This window comes from Diachasmimorpha longicaudata, chromosome 6, assembly GCF_034640455.1.
Source record: "Diachasmimorpha longicaudata isolate KC_UGA_2023 chromosome 6, iyDiaLong2, whole genome shotgun sequence".
Lineage (NCBI taxonomy): Eukaryota > Metazoa > Arthropoda > Insecta > Hymenoptera > Braconidae > Diachasmimorpha > Diachasmimorpha longicaudata.
Window position 1 is genome coordinate 4916931 of NC_087230.1, and position 19738 is coordinate 4936668.

Sequence of the window (19738 nt, forward strand, 5' to 3'; positions counted from 1 at the left end):
GCCCAGGAGCCGAGAAAAATGCGAAAAACGAAAAAATCGATTTTAGCATAGCCATGGAGCCTTAAAAGATTCACAAATAATCTGCCCCGAATGGTATGCCACGTAGTTCCGCTGTGAGACATACCCGCAGTTACTTCCACTCTCCTAAATGATATAATATTCTGATCAGTAAACTGGCCGATGTCGATTCAATAATATCAACTATGAATAAAATCAACTTTCTACTTTCATCTACAGTCGGATTTGCCCACTTGAAATGCCAAAAATTCCGCTAAAATTCCCAACGAAAACTCAGTAGTCCTTGTTCCCGCCATTTTCACTGTTCTATTGTAGTCCGAACTGATCCCATACGTCCACTTGGGACAGCGATATTTCACAATGTAAGTACCTAAACCCCCTGAAACTTATTCATGACTGATACTGGGGACTGTAGAATTATCTCAAAGTATGCGAGGACACATGAAAGTTCATGTTTCCATCCAAATAGGAAGATCAATTAATGCCTACTAAAACCTAACCTTTGCCGAAATTGTTGATCATGGGATGCTAAAGATCAGGACATGATCTTTGGCATTACTTCAATTCAATTGATAACGAGACGAGATATGAGGAATAAAAAATTGATCTCTATAATTTCACTGTACGATGATGAATGATCATTCATTACAGGTCCTCACCTAAGCGACAAAAAATCGTGGCCTATACAGAGGAACAGCTTCAGCAAGCCCTTTCTGAAGTGAAGAAGAACATGTCGATACGTCACGCCGCTAGAAAATTCCACATTCCATACTCTACATTGCTGACCAAAGTGAAGAAACTTTCAAGTCCTAGGATTCATAAACGAGGTCATGTGCGTATTCTTAGCCAAGAACATGAAGAACAATTGGTGCAGGGAATTCTTCACAGACGTATCAATGGTTTTCCTATCACGAAACGCCAAATCTATGACAGTATTACAGCGCTTTTCAAGGCTCTTAAAATTATCACATGTTTCCCAGACAATGGTCCAGGAGCGACCTGGTACAAAAGTTTTCGCAAGAGACATAAACTCACTGAGACAACGTTGCAAAATGTCGACACTTGTCGAAAGGCAGGAACTGAAGAGTCCCTGAAGAATTGGTTCACAAATGTGAAGAACTTTCTCGGTTGTCGTGGTCTACTGGACATTGATGCATCTCGTGTGTTCAATTGTGATGAAGCAGGTTTCATTCTTACCCCAAGACTAAAAAAGGTGTCTAATTATATTTTCTATTACTTTAGAAATTGTTGGGAGATTTTCAAACAAGTTTCAAGGGCTAGCACACATTCGCATCTCTTCGAACCTTCCTGAGTCATTAACTAACGGCAAATCGAAAAAATGTTTTCTTTTTTATTTAAATACTCAGTGTTTTTCACTCGTGCCACCTGAATAAGTCCAATGACTTGGTCGAGGCTTGATGAATTATCACCTTATACCTTATTTTCATTCTCATTCCAATTCTTAAATGTAAATTCGTTTCATCCAATATAAATCATATCGTTGATAATTCAGATCTCTACCTTCTCACATTTCTTCCTCGTTAGTTCTGCAGATGGAAGTCTTGTACCAATTCGTGTCGGTAAATTTTGAATTTCAAAATGCCGAAACTTTGAGATAAATTAAATTTTTTACAGGGGTTGGTTCGTCGAAAAGAGAAGACTGATTACAGTTTTATCCCTGGTGATGAAAACGAATGTGTTGCTGCAATGATATGCGGGAATGCCGAAGGACAGTTGGCTCCACCCTTGGTAATGCTTTCATGTGCTCGGATGTCTCATACTCTTACTGAATCAGTACCAGAATTGTGGGCAATAGGGAAATCAGGAAATGGTTGGGTAAATAGCGACTCATTCTTCACATGGCTGACAGCTTACTTTCACCCTTGGTTGAAGAACAACAATATCAAGTTCCCCATCGTTTTGTATTTAGACGGATACAGACCCTATGTGACATTGGAGGTCACTAATTTCTGTGAAGCGAATAGTATAATACTCGTAAATCTCCATCGCAATACAGCACACCTCATCCAGCCCTTTGATGATGGCATTTTTAGACCAATGAGACTTGCCTGGAATGACGCAGTCTGTCATTGGAAAATGGAGAACAACGGAGAACGTCTGACCTTTGAAAATTTTGCTCCAGTTCTGCAGAGGGCTATCGATTACTTGGATTTGCAGCAACTCCTTCCTAGTGCTTTTAGAACAACAGGATTATGTCCTTTCTCACCTGAGGCTGTGGATTATCAGAAGTTTTTCAAGAATTTAGCCGTCAGTGCTCCTGTTGATGCTGGGGGCTATCAAAGTACTCCTCCATTTCCTGAGTATGTTACAATCTTCGATGAAAACTTGGAATGGATCTTGTAGGGGTTTTTTGTAGAGTTAGAGAGAGGGATCCTTAGACAGGAGATGAAAAGTATGAGATTCTATTCCAAATATGGCAGAAATTGAGAATGCGAGCATCCAGAGATCGCCCGATTGACGCCGATGAAACGGAGGCAGACGAGGAGCGACACAGTGGATCGACAGTTGATCCCAAAGTGTCGGAATGATTTTTTATCGTTATCGGTCTATGTGCAATTGCCGACTCGTTTTACCGATTTTTTTGAAACATTCCAAGGCTAGTTAAACTCAGATCTCCGCAGTCATTTACTTCGCCACACATTAAATACATATCAACATCCAAGAATTCATTAAATGTAAAAAAATTAAGGAATTTTTTACACTTCGTGAAAACTAGTCCACCGCTTGGGAAACTACTTCTGTGATTTATTTATGAGGAGGAAATGATGAGGAAAGTATCAATCCTTTCCGAAATTTAATTTATATAATATTGACGATACATGAATTTTTACGAATTTCACTCTTGAAATTGTTGGAAAATTTTGCGACCAAAAATATTCAAAAGCAGCCCGTCCGGTTGGTAAAATACCGATTTGAGGGTTACAGCTCCTTTAAAGTTATCATGTTCATTATCAAATTCAATGTATAAAATAGTAAAACAATTATTTTTCGCAATCACTTAATTTATTTTCCTATTTTTGAAAATGATCATAAAACAGCCCATTCGCGAAAACAACTGAAGAATTCAAATTAAAATTGAAAAAATAAACAAATCCATCAACCTATTCGCAAACTAATAGATAACAAGTTACGAAACGTATGTATATAATATAAACACCCATACACAGTCAAAAAATGCCATTCTCGAACTTTTTGAATAAGTTAATATACTACAAAAATACTTATAAGGCTCCCATTCGGAATATAAAATACTTCACCCGCGTTAATTTGACCCAGTCTGCAGGTTAAAGGTTAACCAATCAAGGTTACAATACCCTAATCCCTGGGAACAAGTGTCACCCCCCAATTTTCCATCCTAATGAATTCAGCGCCCCTCTCTCTCCCGAAATAAACACGCGAAATTCCCACTTTCTCCCACCCAGTAGTACAAGTCGATTGCGCACCGGCGAGCCCCCGTTTGTTGTTCACCGATTTTGTCGCTGCAATCGCATTCGTGCCATTTTACCCCACAGCCTACATATTGCGCCACCCCAGTGATACGCTGTGTGCGCAATCGCTGGGTCTATCGATCCTGGGAATACCCCGGGTGACACCCTCCCAACACCACCGCTAGCTTCACTGCTTCACCGGCAAACTAGTGAGTAGTACACGCACACGACATAGGTAAGTCGAACTGAGCGGATCTCCTGCTCATCCCCAGTGTTGAAAATTTCGTGTTGTCATTATTTTTTCTCTGCCATATTGACGAATATGATATTGCAAAAATTTTTTAAATCCTGCAAAATAATAGCGTAATATTTAAATTGATTAAAAAAAATATTTTCACATTTTTTTCATCGGTTTTTACGATTTTTCATTGAAAATTTTTGAACCAACGTTTGCGCGATTTCGAACTCGCCGCAAAGACGCTGGCCATGATTGCTGGGGGGACCAAGTGCGCAAGCCGACGACTAGGAGCGACGCAGACGAATCGCTAGTACCAGTTTCACGTGATCGTTTCAACCCACTATCGTCTCCGTCTTTTCTCGAGTCAATTGGAAATTTTTTTCGTCGGTTTAAAAAATAGGTGAAGGACCGATTTTTCGAGAAATATTTGTGGGTCATTGGGGGATTTTTTTTTGTTGAAACGGTGGGAGTTTGAGGTGCGGTTTGTTGGTTCGGAGATTGTGAAATAGTCAGACGAGGTTTTGAGGTGTTTAAAGTGGAAGCGGATCGTGAAGGTAAGACTTTCGGAAAATGGGTGATTTTCTGGACGCGGTTGGGGATTCCAGGGGCTGGGAGAGATGCATGAAATTTTTATGAGGTTGACCGGCTTTTTTTTAGATGGAGATGATGAGGGGTTTGTGGGGCAATGGGTGTGACACTGGGGGGTGTAAATGTGCCAGGAGGGGAAAGATTTTTTTTCAATAGGGGTGAGTTTTTTTGATTTTTTGGAGTTTTAGGGGGTCCCCATTTTTTCAGGGATAAATTTTGGAAAAATGGGGGGAGAGGGGGTTTTAGAAAGCACTAGTATCTCGCGAATGGCCGATTGCTAACAATAAAACGGAATATTTTTGAAGTTTAGGACATTTTCGTCATGACTTCAGATGAAAAAAAAATTTATTAGGGTAACGAGAAGGTTTTAAAAGATTAAATAAATGGATTTACAATTTTTTTGTCACTCGGGCAAAAGGACATTCAAAATAATTTTTTTAAACCTTCATCCGATTGGGTGCGAACGTTTTTTAAAGTTATCATAAAGAAATTAAATTTGAAAAAATGGACTTTGGTCGATAAACTGAAAAATTGTTGATGAAAAGGGTTTTTATTGATGGCGAAGGCTAAAGGGGTAGAGAAATTTCTGTCCGGCAAAGATCTTTCAGAAATCTTCAGAAGAATCATCGAAAGATCTTTGGAAGATTACCCTGGTGACCCAAAATGATTCGTCCGAAGATCTTGGGAAGATCATTTTTATTTGAAGACATGTTCCCAGAAGAGCTTTTAAAAATATTTCTCAACATAAAATGCTGAACATCTTCAGAAACCAAATTTGTCTGTTGAAATTCGCTCGCATAATCTTTTTAGAGCATCAGGGAGATGTTCTGAAGATTTTCCGATGATTCTTCTGAACAATTCTGGAAAATCTTTGGCAGATAACAGTATAATATTTTTTTATGTGGGTAGGGCCCAACAACACATACACTTCAAAGATCAGATTTAATTCCATCGAGTCATCCGAGGGGTTGTTTACGGCCAAATGTCATGACACAATGATTTCCTATTTCACTAATGACTTCCATAGCTTAGGAACAACTAAGATCTTGTATGAAGATCTTGCATGACGTTGCATGAGATTCACCCTCCAAGGAATCAATAAATAGCTCATCAGTTCCCAAACCTGGCTGATTTCCGGTTGTAAATTTCTGACACGAAGTTTTTGAATTTGCAATAACGAAAAAATTGAACTTTCAATGGAAATTAAATGTGTTAAAAATTTTTGGGAACTGTACCACAAAATTCAGACTAAAATTTGCAACAGTGTCTGTAATTGTATTTTAGAGATTTTAACAAATAAATTGTCGTGCTCGTTAAAGTCAATGATATGCAACGAAGGTTGACCGGCTACAGCCAGAATCAATTAAACGGATGTACAACTTCGCTACTGAATTTTAATTGCATAATTCGAATAATTCAGTTATCAAGGTTTCACGTACAATTCAATGACATTTCTTCGTCTCTTTTTTTCGAAAATTCATAAATTTTAATTACTGGTGCTGCCGTTACCCAAAACTGCACGAAATTATCGCCCCATGATTTTCCCTCTTGCTCAAAGGGTAATAATCGACACGTAAATCCCAAATTAAATCAAATAATTATTAATTACGAATTTACTCAAATTAATTAATGTTCCATTAGCCTCATAGGTTCATCGGCATTTTCCGCTGATTTTCACAATAATTGTACTGATTGTTGGTATCTGGTGGTCTCATCATAACTGAAGTCATTAAAAATTAATTCAACGATTCAGCTCAGCTGTGCGTACCTTCGTTATCAATTTGATTCCGTGCAGGATAAGTAAATTCAATTTCGTGTATGTGCACATTCGTCTAGGGCTCTTCATCATCATCTCTCTCAATTCCTGTTTGATATATCCCCAGAATTAATTGAATCTTTAATTAATTCCTCCATCTGTAGAATGTGAACTGAAACTTCTGAATTACTTTCTGAAATATTTGAAGACAATTCCTTTTATCGAAGACTTTATTTTAAACAAATTGCATCTTTCTTTTACTCCGGGCAGGAAAGTTTTGCGCCACTGGGAATTACCGAAGTAAATCAACTTTTCTGATATATGTAGAGCGGAAAATTCAGAACAAATGTCGAGAGAATATAAACTGGAAGAAGTTTAAACTTCACCTCAAAATTTAATTTTCCATCCGATTATGAAAAATGTAGAATTTATGGAAAAACTATTTTTTTGCGATTAAATGTCGACAGCAGACGATTTTTGATTGATTGACGGGCGTAAGTGATATAAGTTCCATGCTCAAGCTTGTTTTTTATTTATTATTAAAGGGTGACTTTATCGTATCAGGACCTATTTAATGCAACTGTAAATTAATTTTTGATAAACAATTTGAAATGTAAACTCCTATAAAAACATTCGAAAAACGTAACAAAACAGAATGTGAATAGAATTTTCCATTGAATCAATTACAAAATTTTGAAGTCAATGGATCATCAAATATAGATTTTCGTACGATGATCACCATCATTGTACCTCGGTAATGATAATTGCTTTGACGTTATCATGACATTTTGTTCACTGATCCCCGACGTAACTCTTGTTTTCTTTGACCGCGATAATCACAGTGGAAATCACTGGAGCAGTTTGAGCTTCACAGAAATTTCGAGGGAGCAAAAGCTTGACTGCTAGCCAAAAGCGTCGGGAGGCGAACAATTGCGAGTGAAATGTGGTAACGCATTCCCGTAATTTTCAATATTCAAGAATGAACTTTGCCGGGTAAAATTGTATCGTACCACAGTACGAATGACAGAAAGAATATTTTTCCAATTTCTTATGCAGTCGTGAAGCCATCACATTTCGCTAAAGTTTGGAAGTTCCACCGGAATAGGTAAACGTTTCGTATATGGAATGAGGGGACAAGAAGCAGAGAATAAAAATGGCATACTCGCAATATCTCAGATGCTCGGCATTTTAAATGTATGCAGATAAAGTTTGCGGCCAATAACTTTCATTCGATTGTGTGTTAGCTAGCTTCTGAACATGAAGTCATCGTAAATCTTAGGGAAGTTTTAAATTCGATGCGCAGTTCTGAATAATTTTTAAAACCACATTTTTCAAGATTAACCCAATTGCCACATTATTTTTGTTTTTTAAACTACACGGTTACAAGTTTTGCCAGAAATTTTTAACACCTTTAGTTTTTTTGAAGCTTAGTCTTTTTCGTTATGGAAATTCACGAATATCAGTGTCAATGAATGCTAACCACTATTTTCGGTCGCATTCTTCCCTGGAAATTACTGGAAAAGCAGCAAATTCTGGTACACATGTACGCGAACTTTTAGAACAGTGACATTGACTAACGGTTACGGAAGAAAATATAAAATTGGAGGAATTGCGAAAAATTCAGTGCAATTGGGTACTGAATATTTGAATTCTCTCTGAAATTTTGATGGACTGAAATTTTTCATCTTCATGCTATTTAAAATTCTCGGATTTCACAGAATTTTCCCAGTCAAATCTGAAATCTCATAATTTGCCTTCCCCTAAATCGCATTCAGTGTTACGGTCCTGAAAATCAATGGTCAACTGTCCGTATAAATTCATTTCTTTTAACAGTGAAAAGAAATCTGTAAAGTGCTCCGAAGCTTTCTGGGTTTTTCTCAAAAATTTTCACACTTCATATCGATTTATGTTCTCCAAAAAGACACGATTGAATTTACCGGCCCGTTACCATTAATTTCAAAGAATTTCCCGAGTTTTGATCAATCTTTACGCCCTTATTACACTGAAATGAACATTTACTTACAACTGTCCGATAAAACAGCGAAGTCTCACTGCCCGAATAATTAAAACTGTCCCTGTGTTTGTCTCTTGACTAAAATTTCAACAAATTAGCAATAGATTAGTTCCCGCGACGCTCACAGAATAATAAGTTCTTTAACGATACCAAAACTTTTCCCAAATTACATTTTCTCCACAGTGTACCGAATTTTCCTTTATTATTATCACTTTCCTCGCGTGACAAAACATCCCCCACAGTCTCTCCGGCATGATAAAATCCTCATTTTTTATCTTCCATTCATTCTAGCGTTATTGCCAGTGACAACAGGCTTCGAGTTACCTAACGAACTTTTACACCCGAACGAGCTTGCTGCACTGCGCCCCATTATGATAGTTTACAAACTCCGGGCTCACGTTTAACCTTTCAGTCAGGCAAAAAAGCGCGGAACACGCAGAACCTCTCATCCCGTTGAAATTAAAACAAATATCCGAGTCCCATTCTCCTATTTAACAATACCGAGTATCAATTAATTTCCGGAATTCGCATCCCACTTCTGCGATAAAACTCTAGTGATAATGATTACGAAGGAATCAGTCGTTTGGAAATTACCCAGCGATAAAAACATATTTCAATAATTTCAATGAGCACATGATATTTGATTGTACAATTGCTCAACACAAATGACATGTGTCTCTGCTATTAAAATGCCAATAATGGACTAGTAACTAATTATTATATTGCATGTGGGATTTGAATAGTTAGGAATAGGATATATATTCAATGGAAAATTTTGGATATATATATTTGAGTAAATTAACACGATAGTTTACTGCTAACAAAAGTTAGTCTTCATCTGCATTCACGATCCGTCAACTTCGATCTCCAACTCAAAACTGACACGATCTTAATTCCCTCATTTTTTAACTGGCGGTTTTTTCAAAGAATTCTTTTGAATTGTTTTTAGAATAGGGGATATTATAATGAAGTTTCGGGGAAATATAAATAATGTCGGTTGAAAAACGGTAATTATTCGTGTTATGAACGCCATCCGATTGATTGCGATTGTATAAAATGAACAAAATGATTTTAAAAAACCAGACAACTGGCGATTCTGATCTGAAGCACAACAGCGACCTTACTGAGGGTCATATGGGCCCTCCGTCATCCAAGAAGTACACAAAATCCTAACCCAACTGTAATAAAATTGTCACACGACACAAACAGTTTTCCTGTTACATGACAATTGCTTATGCTACAGATACACTTTTTCGAGACTGAAAAATTTGATGTGTCTCCTATTGCGTTTAACTCATACTCGTAAATTAAATCGTGACATATTGCCCTTTAATTGATTCACAACAAACCCTTTTTGCAATGAAAGAATAAAATATAAATATATTTTATTTTATTATGTATTGGATTAATTTAATCCAGTTAATTAGTTCTCAAAATTCTTTGTTCCGGGCAACAGTATACAGTATAGTTAATAATTAATTAATTTTACGGAGATAAAGGTCGAGCTTTGAAATTCCATGACAATAGTTTTTCCAACGTCAAGAATTCTCATTTCTCAGGGTGAATTACCGTAAAAGATATTATGAGACTCCCCTATTTTCGTATACCCACAGTGTGTTTTTAGACTGTCATATATCCAGATACATAAATCTTGCAGTAAGGCCATTGAAGTGCGTCCCGAAGTGGGAACCTCAATCCCAAGGGGGATTGATTTTTCCGTAGCAATAAGAGCCCCATACACTACCATTTGTTCCGATCCAAGAACCCTTCGCTCTTTGTTTCCGACATTTTATTCTGCTATTGATCTCGAAAGACACAAAATAGTGCTATCAAAATTCACAAAGCTCGTCGACTAGAAAATTTCACCGTCAATTTTTCCGGAGTAAGACATCGAATTCTCTCATTTCTGCATTGTTTTTTTCACCTCAATCTTAATATCGAAATCAGGTTTATTAAAGCCAGGAATAAAGGAGTATTAGTACACAGAATTATGTGAATATGTGCATCTAATGAGAATCATGTGAAGAATTTATTTCATGAGCCCACGAAAAGAAATTTTGGGTAAAAATTAGATATTTGGAGGGCGAAACGTGGGACGAAATGACAATGAGCCACTTTTTAGGACCAGTTTTGATGGAATAATTAGATTCGGGAGGATAATTTTCGTGAGAAAACTAAGCTTCGTCTCTTGTTTCGCCTCCTGGAGGTTTAATTTTTACCCAAAATTTTTTTCCCCGTAAAATGAAAAATTTATCAGTCGGAGATCATATTAAGTTTAAAAAATCAACCCTTTCATTCTTGTGGTGAATATACATATATGACTCGACTCTCAGAGCTGTTTTATTTCATTCAAGTAAATATAACTCGTCGAGAAAACCTTAATATTCCCCGTACGATCTTATCTACTTCAAATAAATCTTACTAACTGATACCGATCTCAACCAAAAAATAGCTTCATCAAAATCATTTTTCCCATCACTCTAAACATTTCCAGTTCCAAATTCAATCGAAATCGCCCAATTCACCGATTGAAACTGAACCCCCCTCAAACTTCATAAATGATCTTCTCCAAATCCCCCTAATGACATCCCACCCCCTGAAATACCCTCCAAATGACACATTGATCACCTGCACATCATCATCCCCTCCACCAGTGTTCAACCTCTGGCCCTCATCCCTCATAACTCCCAATCCCCAAATCTCTCCCACAATTTCCCAGATTACTTGAAAAGTTCGTTACCATCCTCATCAACGACCTCCCCCCCCACCCTTCCATCATTCCCGAAAAGTTTAACCCCATTCCTACCCCCAAAGGGACAAGCGAAAGAGCCCAAAAAAAGTTTAACCCTCGATCGTGTATTAATAGTTCTCCCGTCGGCGGTGGGCAATTTCGTGTAGTTCACAAGTTTCAGTTTGTGAAAAAAAAAAAACAATGACAAAGAAAAAAACATTCCGTGATAGGTTGAGAATCTAGATGTGGCTTGAGGCGATTCATATCGAAATGGTGAAAGAGTGAGAAAATCACCGAGTGTGTGGATCGATAAGAGCTGGAGCGATTCCAGATGAGAAAGTGAGACAGAGTTCAATATATGCTTTTCAAAGGAATTGGAATGGGGGGGTTGGAGGGGGGACGTGGGGGTGGTGGTGGGTGGGTGTCTCAGTGGAATGGGAGTGAGTGAGGATTAGTGACGTTGCGGGCGTTGGCTTCTACCATTTCCGTGTCCTTTTTTTTTTCACTCTGAACTAGTAGCCCCTTGAAACGCTTACATTTCAACGTTACTGTATACAACGGGGGTTGAGGGATGGGGCGGGGGGTGGAGTTTTCACTTGGTCGGTACATTTGCTCCTTTATGTGTACAGTGTACATACCAGACATCCCGTTCTCAACAGCTACCTGAGTGCTGTTACTGGTGCAATGAGGGTTGATGCACCCGAGGAGTCAAGGAGAAAGACCAAAAGGAGGGAGGGATTCAAGATTTGGGGATAAATCTAGCGTGGGTGGGAAATTTGTTGGTGAAACAATAAACAAGGAGTGGGATAGGGGCTTGTGATGGTAGCCATATGATAGTTATTCCTGTCTCTATATATTTTTGTCACTGAAGTATATATATACATTTGTCACCTTCAGCCCGTGTCAAAAAGTCCCTTTTTGGTTACTTGTATACAAAAGGTCGACGTTTGTAAAGGAAAGACGTTTCGTTTACTGAAATTATTGTCCGGATTGCTCGGTTGTATACAGACGAATCATCGCTTAGCTGGGGGGAACACATCATTAATCCAATACTTCTATCGGAATGACCCTAAACGGAGAGAAATCGTTCTCGGATATTACCTTACCTCTTGTAAAAGTGAATCGAGTCATCGTTACGTCATTTGTACCCTCGATTTTGGTGAAAATGAATATGGGATGATTAATTGTTATTCTGGGATAGAGGATTAAGTCTGACTTGTTGTGAATTTTCCACTAGCATAGCACAGTAATTTTTATTTTACCGGTACAGCAGATTTCATTTTTATTCGGCCAAATTTTCGCTAACCTATAAGACTAGTTGATTATGATGTACTTATAGGAGGGGGTAGGAGGGATGATGAATATTATGAACATCTAAATAAGAAATTAAGTAAATTCAGTACGAAATTATATACAAATCATTTAATTCTGAAAGAAACATAAAAATTATGACGTTCTTACGACGACCTTAAGAGGTTTAAAACAAAATAAGAGGGGAAATCAACGTAAACTCATTTTCCGAAACTTAAATTTTTCATTTTCATTATCTCTGTAAGTGAGCTGTGAAATTACATAATTACATTTAAAGCCCATAGGCCTTGAAATTCTCATCAAGGAAATTTACATAAATTTCTTTGTTCATCTTCAATATGCGTCGAAGAGGAAGTCTATCCTTTTTGATATGTGTTCTCAATTCTTCAAGAACGGTCGTAAGAGGACTCTACTAGATTTCATCTCCTGATGACCAGAGGAATCCCGTCTATTGCTCATTACGTAGTCCCCCTCCCCCAATGTTTTGGGAGAGTTATTGTATCGTTATTCGCACGATAAATCTCAGGGAATTAAAGTAGAAGAATTGAAGTAGAAGTTCAGTAGCACTTGGCCTGGTGGCTTCCTTTTATTGGGGACATTTATCACAGACACTGGAGAGGCGAAAAAAGGGTGTTTGTTGTGGCTATCCTCCACTCGAGTGCGTTAACGAACCAGCGGGGTTTCTTCCTTGGTTAAGTGAGCAGTGAAAGTTGCCAGAAATTATGGGAGGGTTTGCAAACAATTCGGTAGTTTGCGTAATGGTACTGATGCGTGAGAAAAATTGGCTCAGCGGGGGTTAAACAAAGGGGGTGGAAAGCGAGAATTGAGGATGAGAAGAGCTTACGTGCACATTCAGGACACGTATATCGGTGCTCCAATATCGAGTAAGCACAATTGAAAACAGAAATTCTTCTTTCATAATAATCATTATATTGAATGTCGAGGGTTTAAGGGGGATATGAAGTTGAAGTGGGGCTGTGGGGAGAGAAAAGTTAAAATTACCTACAAAATCTAATGGGCTCATGAAATTTTAAAAGAAAACATCACGACTTGTACCGTAATTCATCTTTTTTGTGTCGCTCAAGTGTAATAAATAGACGAAAAATATACTTGAATCAAGTATTCTGTGCATAGATTGAACCATTAATCTTTAATATGTATTCTGAATCCTGTCAAAACGGCCACGAGGTGGCTCCACTGGGTTTTATCCTCTGATGACCAAAGAAATTCCTTCTACTGGTCATTACGTTCTCTCCCCCTCCCGTGGCCCCTTCCGCCATGTTTCGGTGGACGCCATTCCATCATCATATCGTTACCCAAGTTTGTTTGATGGATTAGTGAGTTTTATGAAATAGGTCGTATTAATTAATGATAGAGTAGTTAGAAATGGAGAAAACAGTTACGTTGAAGATCCCTAATGTCAAATAAGTCCACAAAGAGTGGCCCCTACTGCCCCAAATCCTTCATGGTAAACCCTTTTAGTCATATTTTACTCGAAATTTTCCCGTCAGTTATGAGGGCTTGATTGCACCTATTAAACGTTTCTGTGTTACTGAATCCATTCATTAGCTTATCGATTGGTTATCGTTTTTACCATTAAAAATCCACTTAAAATAAGAATAAAAAATATACTTGATTAAGATATTCTTTTTTCCGAAAAACCCCAGCAAAACTGAAATGTTGAAAAACATTCTAAGGATATGAATATACATCACCCCACAAAAAAAATTCTTTTTAATTTTTTAGTACTTTATTGCACCCCAATCAATACAGTCGATCCTCCAAAACTTCGTTTTTATCACCTTTCAAACAATTAGAACTAAAAAACGAGAAAAATTGAATTTCAATTAATTTAACTCCAATATATCGAAAACATGAATCAACCATTTCAGGGTTAACAAATGAGTCAAAGACATATATTCTTATCTCTCTCTCTTCCTGTGTATCAAAAGCCCTTTCTAATGAACCATCAACTTCTCATGTCTCTGACATTTACAGAATATCACAAAACATCCGTCGGATTTAGTGTAAATTAAACTTCATCCAACTTTTCGAAGATAATGAAAGCACTTTAATGAAATTTTCGTTGTCTTTCTGTTTCAGATTTCAAGTTGGATTGTTTATTTTCTCCTTCTTCACCTCTCTTAGTTCACCCTTTGATTTACAGTTAATTTACGTTCAAGTTTCTCCAACAACTTTTCAAGAAGCGTAAAAAAATCTAACAGCAACAAGAAACAAGTTGAAGTGTCGAACACCCAGCGAACAAAAGTAACTCAGAGTAAAGACCCACGGAGCCAAGACAAATTAAATATAAAAAAAACACTAGGAAGGGATAATATAGGAGGCACTTTGTCAACATTGTAAAGAGAAAGAACACCGAGAAATTTTCATTGGGACATCCGCGACATCCACCAGCAAGATTACCGGTCGCGGCGGCTGCGCCAAGTATTGTGGGACTGCTCCATCACCCGGCAACATTTCATTCTCCAGCTTCCGCCAATCCTTCACTACCAATGTCAACTACCTGAAACGAAGGTAAATTTTTATCTTGAAATCTTGTCACTTTACTCACAGAAAATCCCTCGACATTTCACAATCTCAGCGAGCACACTGGCGATAATGAGTCATTTGGAGAAAAATAATTGTCAGATATTTTTTGGCTACCATTTTGATCCTCAGGTCGTCCTTTTCCGAAGTAATTGCAATCTTTTAAACATTAGTTTCGGTATCAGGGATTTTATGAGTGAAAAACTCCTATAAAAAGTTTTGCTGTTTCCATCGCTCATAGTAGTGTTAAGGAGGAGAAACCTCGAAAATTTCTCCCCAAAGTATTGTTTAAACAATTCAAATCCGCAGGGTAATCGTTTTTACTCCACATCTCGGTAAATTTCGAGTAAAAAATGTTCGTCTAAGATCGACTCCAATTGGAGAGCATAAAGTGCTAGATCAACCACTTTCATTCATTCCATCAATGCATCATTTTCCAATTCAATTCCTGAAATTTGCTCCACTAAATTCATTAGAAGTCCCTCAGAAGTTCTCCCCATGTCTTCATCACCCTCAACGAGGAAAATCAAAACTTCCTCTGAATCCTAAAAATGCAATTTCTCAGAATGATCAGAAACATCTTGAACGTGTACCATTATTCCATCAACCTTGACTCGCCTCAATTTTTCCCGATTCATCCGCTGGAAAAGAGCGTTTTGAGTCACGTCACAAAACTCTCAGCAATGCTGTATATCCAAGATACCGGGAATTCTTGAACTAGTTGGCAAACTGCCACAGGAATACTTCATGCAGAATGTACGATAGAGTCATCTCGACATTCATTAACGCTGTGTAATCTTATGAGGCGTGAATTAAAGTTTTTTCTTCCCATCTGTCTCCTCCTGTATAATAAAATTATAGAGCGATGACGGACGCCCCTTAGCTAACGACAGATGCTTCTGAGCTACCTTCTCATATAATGAAGCTTTTATTCTACTAAAAAGTCGATTGTTATGAGAAATACCGATCGAAGGGGAGACCTCACGAAAAAAAACTTCTGACGTTCAAATAGCTCGTACAATCGATGAGAAAATTTTTTGTTTCTCTGGTAAAGCACATGATAAGACAGGGAATCATGAAAATACTGAGATTACACAAAGAAAAGAGTAATGTCAGAGAGAACAATATGAATATTCATATAGGAGCGTTCTGTAATTTTTATCTTAATTTTCTGGGAAAGATTACGATACCTCCACATAAATATTTCTAGTGATTTATTCCGTAATTGGTATATGAACTGGAATTCCGTAATTTGGACTATATATTTCGATTACCAACTTCACTCTGCTTTCTATTACATTGATTATCGATGATTTCCCCCAATTTCACTGATTCTCATGAGCCATCAACAAGGGAAATACCAAGAAAGATGTGTTTGCGAGATTTCTCACTCAATGATTATCATTTGATTACCAATTTTGTAAACATATCACTCGCTTTTACGACTTCGCTGTTGATTTCTTCTGTCGTATAATTTCCATTATTACATAATTGGCAATAGAAAACGGTGACTTTTTCGCTGAAGTGCCATTTCCATATGTTTTAGGATTAAATACCTGAATAGTCTTTTCGCAATTTTTTTCGGTTCCCTGCAAAAGACATTGAGTCCTCTTGAATTGAAAACGAGTTATGTGTAATTACTTGGCGTCCTCTGATAAGATGATAACATTCCGGTTTCATGATAGGTGTTGGCATGTAGCCATTCCCCATCCCTTTCGCATTTCCACTTGACCATAAATCCATGGCATTTCCACGAGGAGACGAATACCAGAGCAAGCATCTACCAAAGCCATCATGCAGGACTGTATGTCTCGATTAAGGACCTTCGAACCCTTGATCACTTGCTCCATAATAGATAGAGCATCGTCACACCCCAAAAAACTTTTCGATTCCCGGTAACAGTTTCTCACTGAGTGAATAATCCTCTCACTCCCTTCCATAAAATCGCCAACAAAGAACAAAACTTCTTCGCTTCCGCAACAGCGGGACAATATTGGAATCTTCACAACGGGTCTTATTTTGAGAAGTAACAAAATTTCGGTTCTGGGTGGTGATCCAGCCGAGTGAAAGCCGCGTTAAACGCAATTGCATTCAGATCTTCACGAGAGCAACATCTGCACGAAAATAAATATTACATTTTATACTGAGTTTCAGTATATTTTTTAGTTGATCACAGGATATTCGATTTTCAATGACAATATTGTGAAGAAATTAATTTTCCCTCGGGTCTAAAATCCACTGTAAGTAGATCAAACAGTTCGAAAACATTTATCTTCAATATGTGTACTCAATGTTTTGGAAACAATCGCAAGATGGCTTCAATAGATTTCATCTCCTGATGACCAGAAGAGTCACTTCTACCGCTCATTACATCTCCCCCCCACCTGCTGTGTTTTGGTCGACGCCATTGCACCACAATATTGTTACTCTCAAGTTTGTTTGATGGATCAGAAAATTTGGTGAAATAGTTCGCAATTGTTAGTAATAACATGGTTAGTAATTGATAGAGTGCATCGACAATCAGTTAACAAATAAAGAAGATGACAAATCTACCGAGTGGTTGGAATTATGGCACATTCAGCCATTTCTAAATTATTCTCCATGGTAAACGCTTTTCTCTTTTGTGAATAAATATTTGGCAATGATATTTGTTTTTATCACAATCAGTGCACGATATATCTATTTTACTCAATCCCTTGGGCACTTAATACACAATATAACCCAAGGGCCAATTGTCAGGATCACAGCAGCCACTGTAGTTTGCCTTCCAGGTTCTCCTCGGGGGACTTGAGCTCCGAGCTTGACGATGAGCCCAGCGTTGAGCCTGGGATGGCCTCCGTGGTACGGCAGGACTCCAGTCAGCCATATCAGGGGGCCCCGGATCGTCCACTCCAGTGTCAACCAGCCCCTATACCACCGCCATCGCAACCACCAGTTCCTGGGGCACCACCTGGAGGTGACTTGAGCCTCAATCTGAGACCGAGTTCGAGAACTACAAGTGCACCCTCGTCACCGGCGAAGACAAGGGAGAGTCTACTGCAGAGGGTTCAGAGTCTTACGGGAGCTGCACGGGATCAGGTATTTGTTTTGCTATATTTATAGTTAATTCGGTAGCGGAGCGTAAATGATTTGAGACAATTTTTTCGAAAGCGATTTTTTCGGGTCAATAAACTCTTGAAGATGCAATACATTTGTTGCAGAAATAATTTGAGTTTGAGAATAAATTTAGCGATTTTGTAAAAATAAATGAAACGGGTTAAGTCGTAGTTTCGCATTAAATAAATTTTCAAACAGTTATTTTCATAGTCTCATAAAAAATCATTAAAGGAAAGTGCTACCGTTAATCTGACTTCTGCCAAATTTTCCACAAATCCCCAGAAATTCTTCCGAAAATCCCGAGAAATTTTCCCTTAATAACATTAATTTTTTTTACAACCGATGAATTGTAATTTATTTTCGTCCTCATACTAGAAGTTTCATAGATTTCATATATTATTTCACCACTATTATCACCTGTTATTTTTCACTGACGGAACGCCAACACTATAAAATCAAAATTCATAATATTGTCCACCAGGGAAAATGTCAAAACATTCTGATAAGAGTTAAAAAACTAACATATTCATGTCAAACTCCTGTCAGTTTTTCCAAATTATACTAAAATACGCCTCCCCTTTGATGATATCACTGATGATGGGTCTTTTACCTGCCCCAACTGTTCACCTCTTTGGGAACACACGCGATTTCTGAAATTACCGAAGTTACGATGTTTGCCCCGAACCAAATACTAGTTCATCGATCTTTAGAATACCTCTGTTCGCTCGGTAATATCAACAGGACGGGCTTCAGTTTTGAAACGGCGACGAGCGGTTATCGGAAACCATTGAAGCCCACACCTCCACCCATAAAAAAAGTCAAATCGGATAGAACAGGTCCATTAAAACTGAGATAAAATACCAAATAAATTTTCCCAGTTTATTTTTAAATTCTTTCAGCTTTCGCGTTATCATTATGGAAAATCTGAACTACAGGCGGGGTTGGAAATAAAGCTCAATAGTTTTAGTTATTCATTTATTCACTCGAGGGATAGGGATGAATTGTTGAAATAATTCAAAAGTTAGAAAGGTGCAAGACTTGTAACTTGACGGCTAGAAAAACATTTCAGTTCTGGAGTTGACACTTTAGTTGGAGAGAAAGTGAATTTTTCTCCCCTTTTAGGAAAAATTCACAACCACCCTCCTCTATTAAAAACAGCAGTGTAATGGTTTTCGTGATCGACCTATGTCCCTTAGTTTAAACTTGAAGTTAAAGTAAAACATTTAAAAAATAGATTATTCATTCTAATTATCTATTTAATATTGTTGTTTATATACAAGTAAATACATAATAAGAGAATTATGTAATATAATCCATCTTTAATGTATAACGTACACTCATTATTTTGTCATTTTATATCTCAAGCCTTTGTAAGCTCAGGAAGAGAATTCCTCCTCAGTTTATTTCATTATTTAGTAGAAAACATAACTTTACACAGCTCTTTAATTTTGAGACAGCATTGTACACTACGACACACCCATTAAGGATAATTAATATATAATTCCATTACGTTTGAATTATTCGGGGCTCTCCATCCATGTTCTCCACTAGAATCCCAAAATTCCGAAGCATTTTCCCAAAACTTCATAGGAAAATTTTATACCCTTTAAAATCTTGCATCGTATCCCTTTAAATTTGTCATACCCAGCGCTTTGCCTCGAAATTAATCTCTTTTAACATCAGAACGTCAAATTCCGCATATACGAGATTACTACGTCCTGCACTATGTCAATCACGCTATGCGGAGACCAAACGCTGAATACAGATACAATTGTAATGCACTAGTTAGGCGCCCACAGAACTGTTTGCCGAAATCCTACCACCAGCTAAATCCCCGTTATGTCAAAGGAGTTTAATTATAAGTAAACCCACTGGCAATAGTGAAATTCACGAATACATCACCTGAATCTCTACTACATTCAATAATTCAAGAGTATTTTACCAAAACTACCCCCTACATACCCTCTTCATCTCTCTCCTGGAATTGATT

The 19738-nt window shown here is 37.6% G+C and overlaps 2 protein-coding genes across 6 annotated transcripts in view; both read left to right on the forward strand.

Moving 5' to 3' along the window:
• Window positions 1-265: 265 nt before the first annotated feature.
• LOC135163389 (uncharacterized) lies at window positions 266-3033 on the forward strand. Of its 2 annotated transcripts, XM_064122788.1 has the most exons (4): window positions 266-380; window positions 670-1231; window positions 1654-1854; window positions 1949-3033. In XM_064122788.1, coding segments are annotated over exons 1-4 (786 nt in total). In that variant the 5' UTR covers window positions 266-378; the 3' UTR covers window positions 1970-3033. The 2 variants fall into 2 exon arrangements, with proteins under 2 accessions (XP_063978858.1, XP_063978857.1); XM_064122787.1 differs by having other exon boundaries at window positions 1654-3033.
• Window positions 3034-3666: 633 nt separating this feature from the next.
• The window catches only part of LOC135163810 (synapsin), a 71665-nt gene continuing 55593 nt past the window's right edge, over window positions 3667-19738 (forward strand). The window contains exons 1-3 of one of the 4 annotated variants that reach the window (XM_064123626.1): window positions 3667-3702; window positions 14209-14640; window positions 17424-17730. In XM_064123626.1, coding sequence (XP_063979696.1) covers window positions 17482-17730 — 249 coding nt within the window. In that variant the 5' untranslated portion in view covers window positions 3667-3702; window positions 14209-14640; window positions 17424-17481. Of the gene's footprint in view, window positions 3703-4010; window positions 4260-4432; window positions 4452-14208; window positions 14641-17411; window positions 17731-19738 lie in introns of those variants that run through there. The other 3 variants (XM_064123625.1, XM_064123623.1, XM_064123627.1) reach the window with 3 other exon arrangements.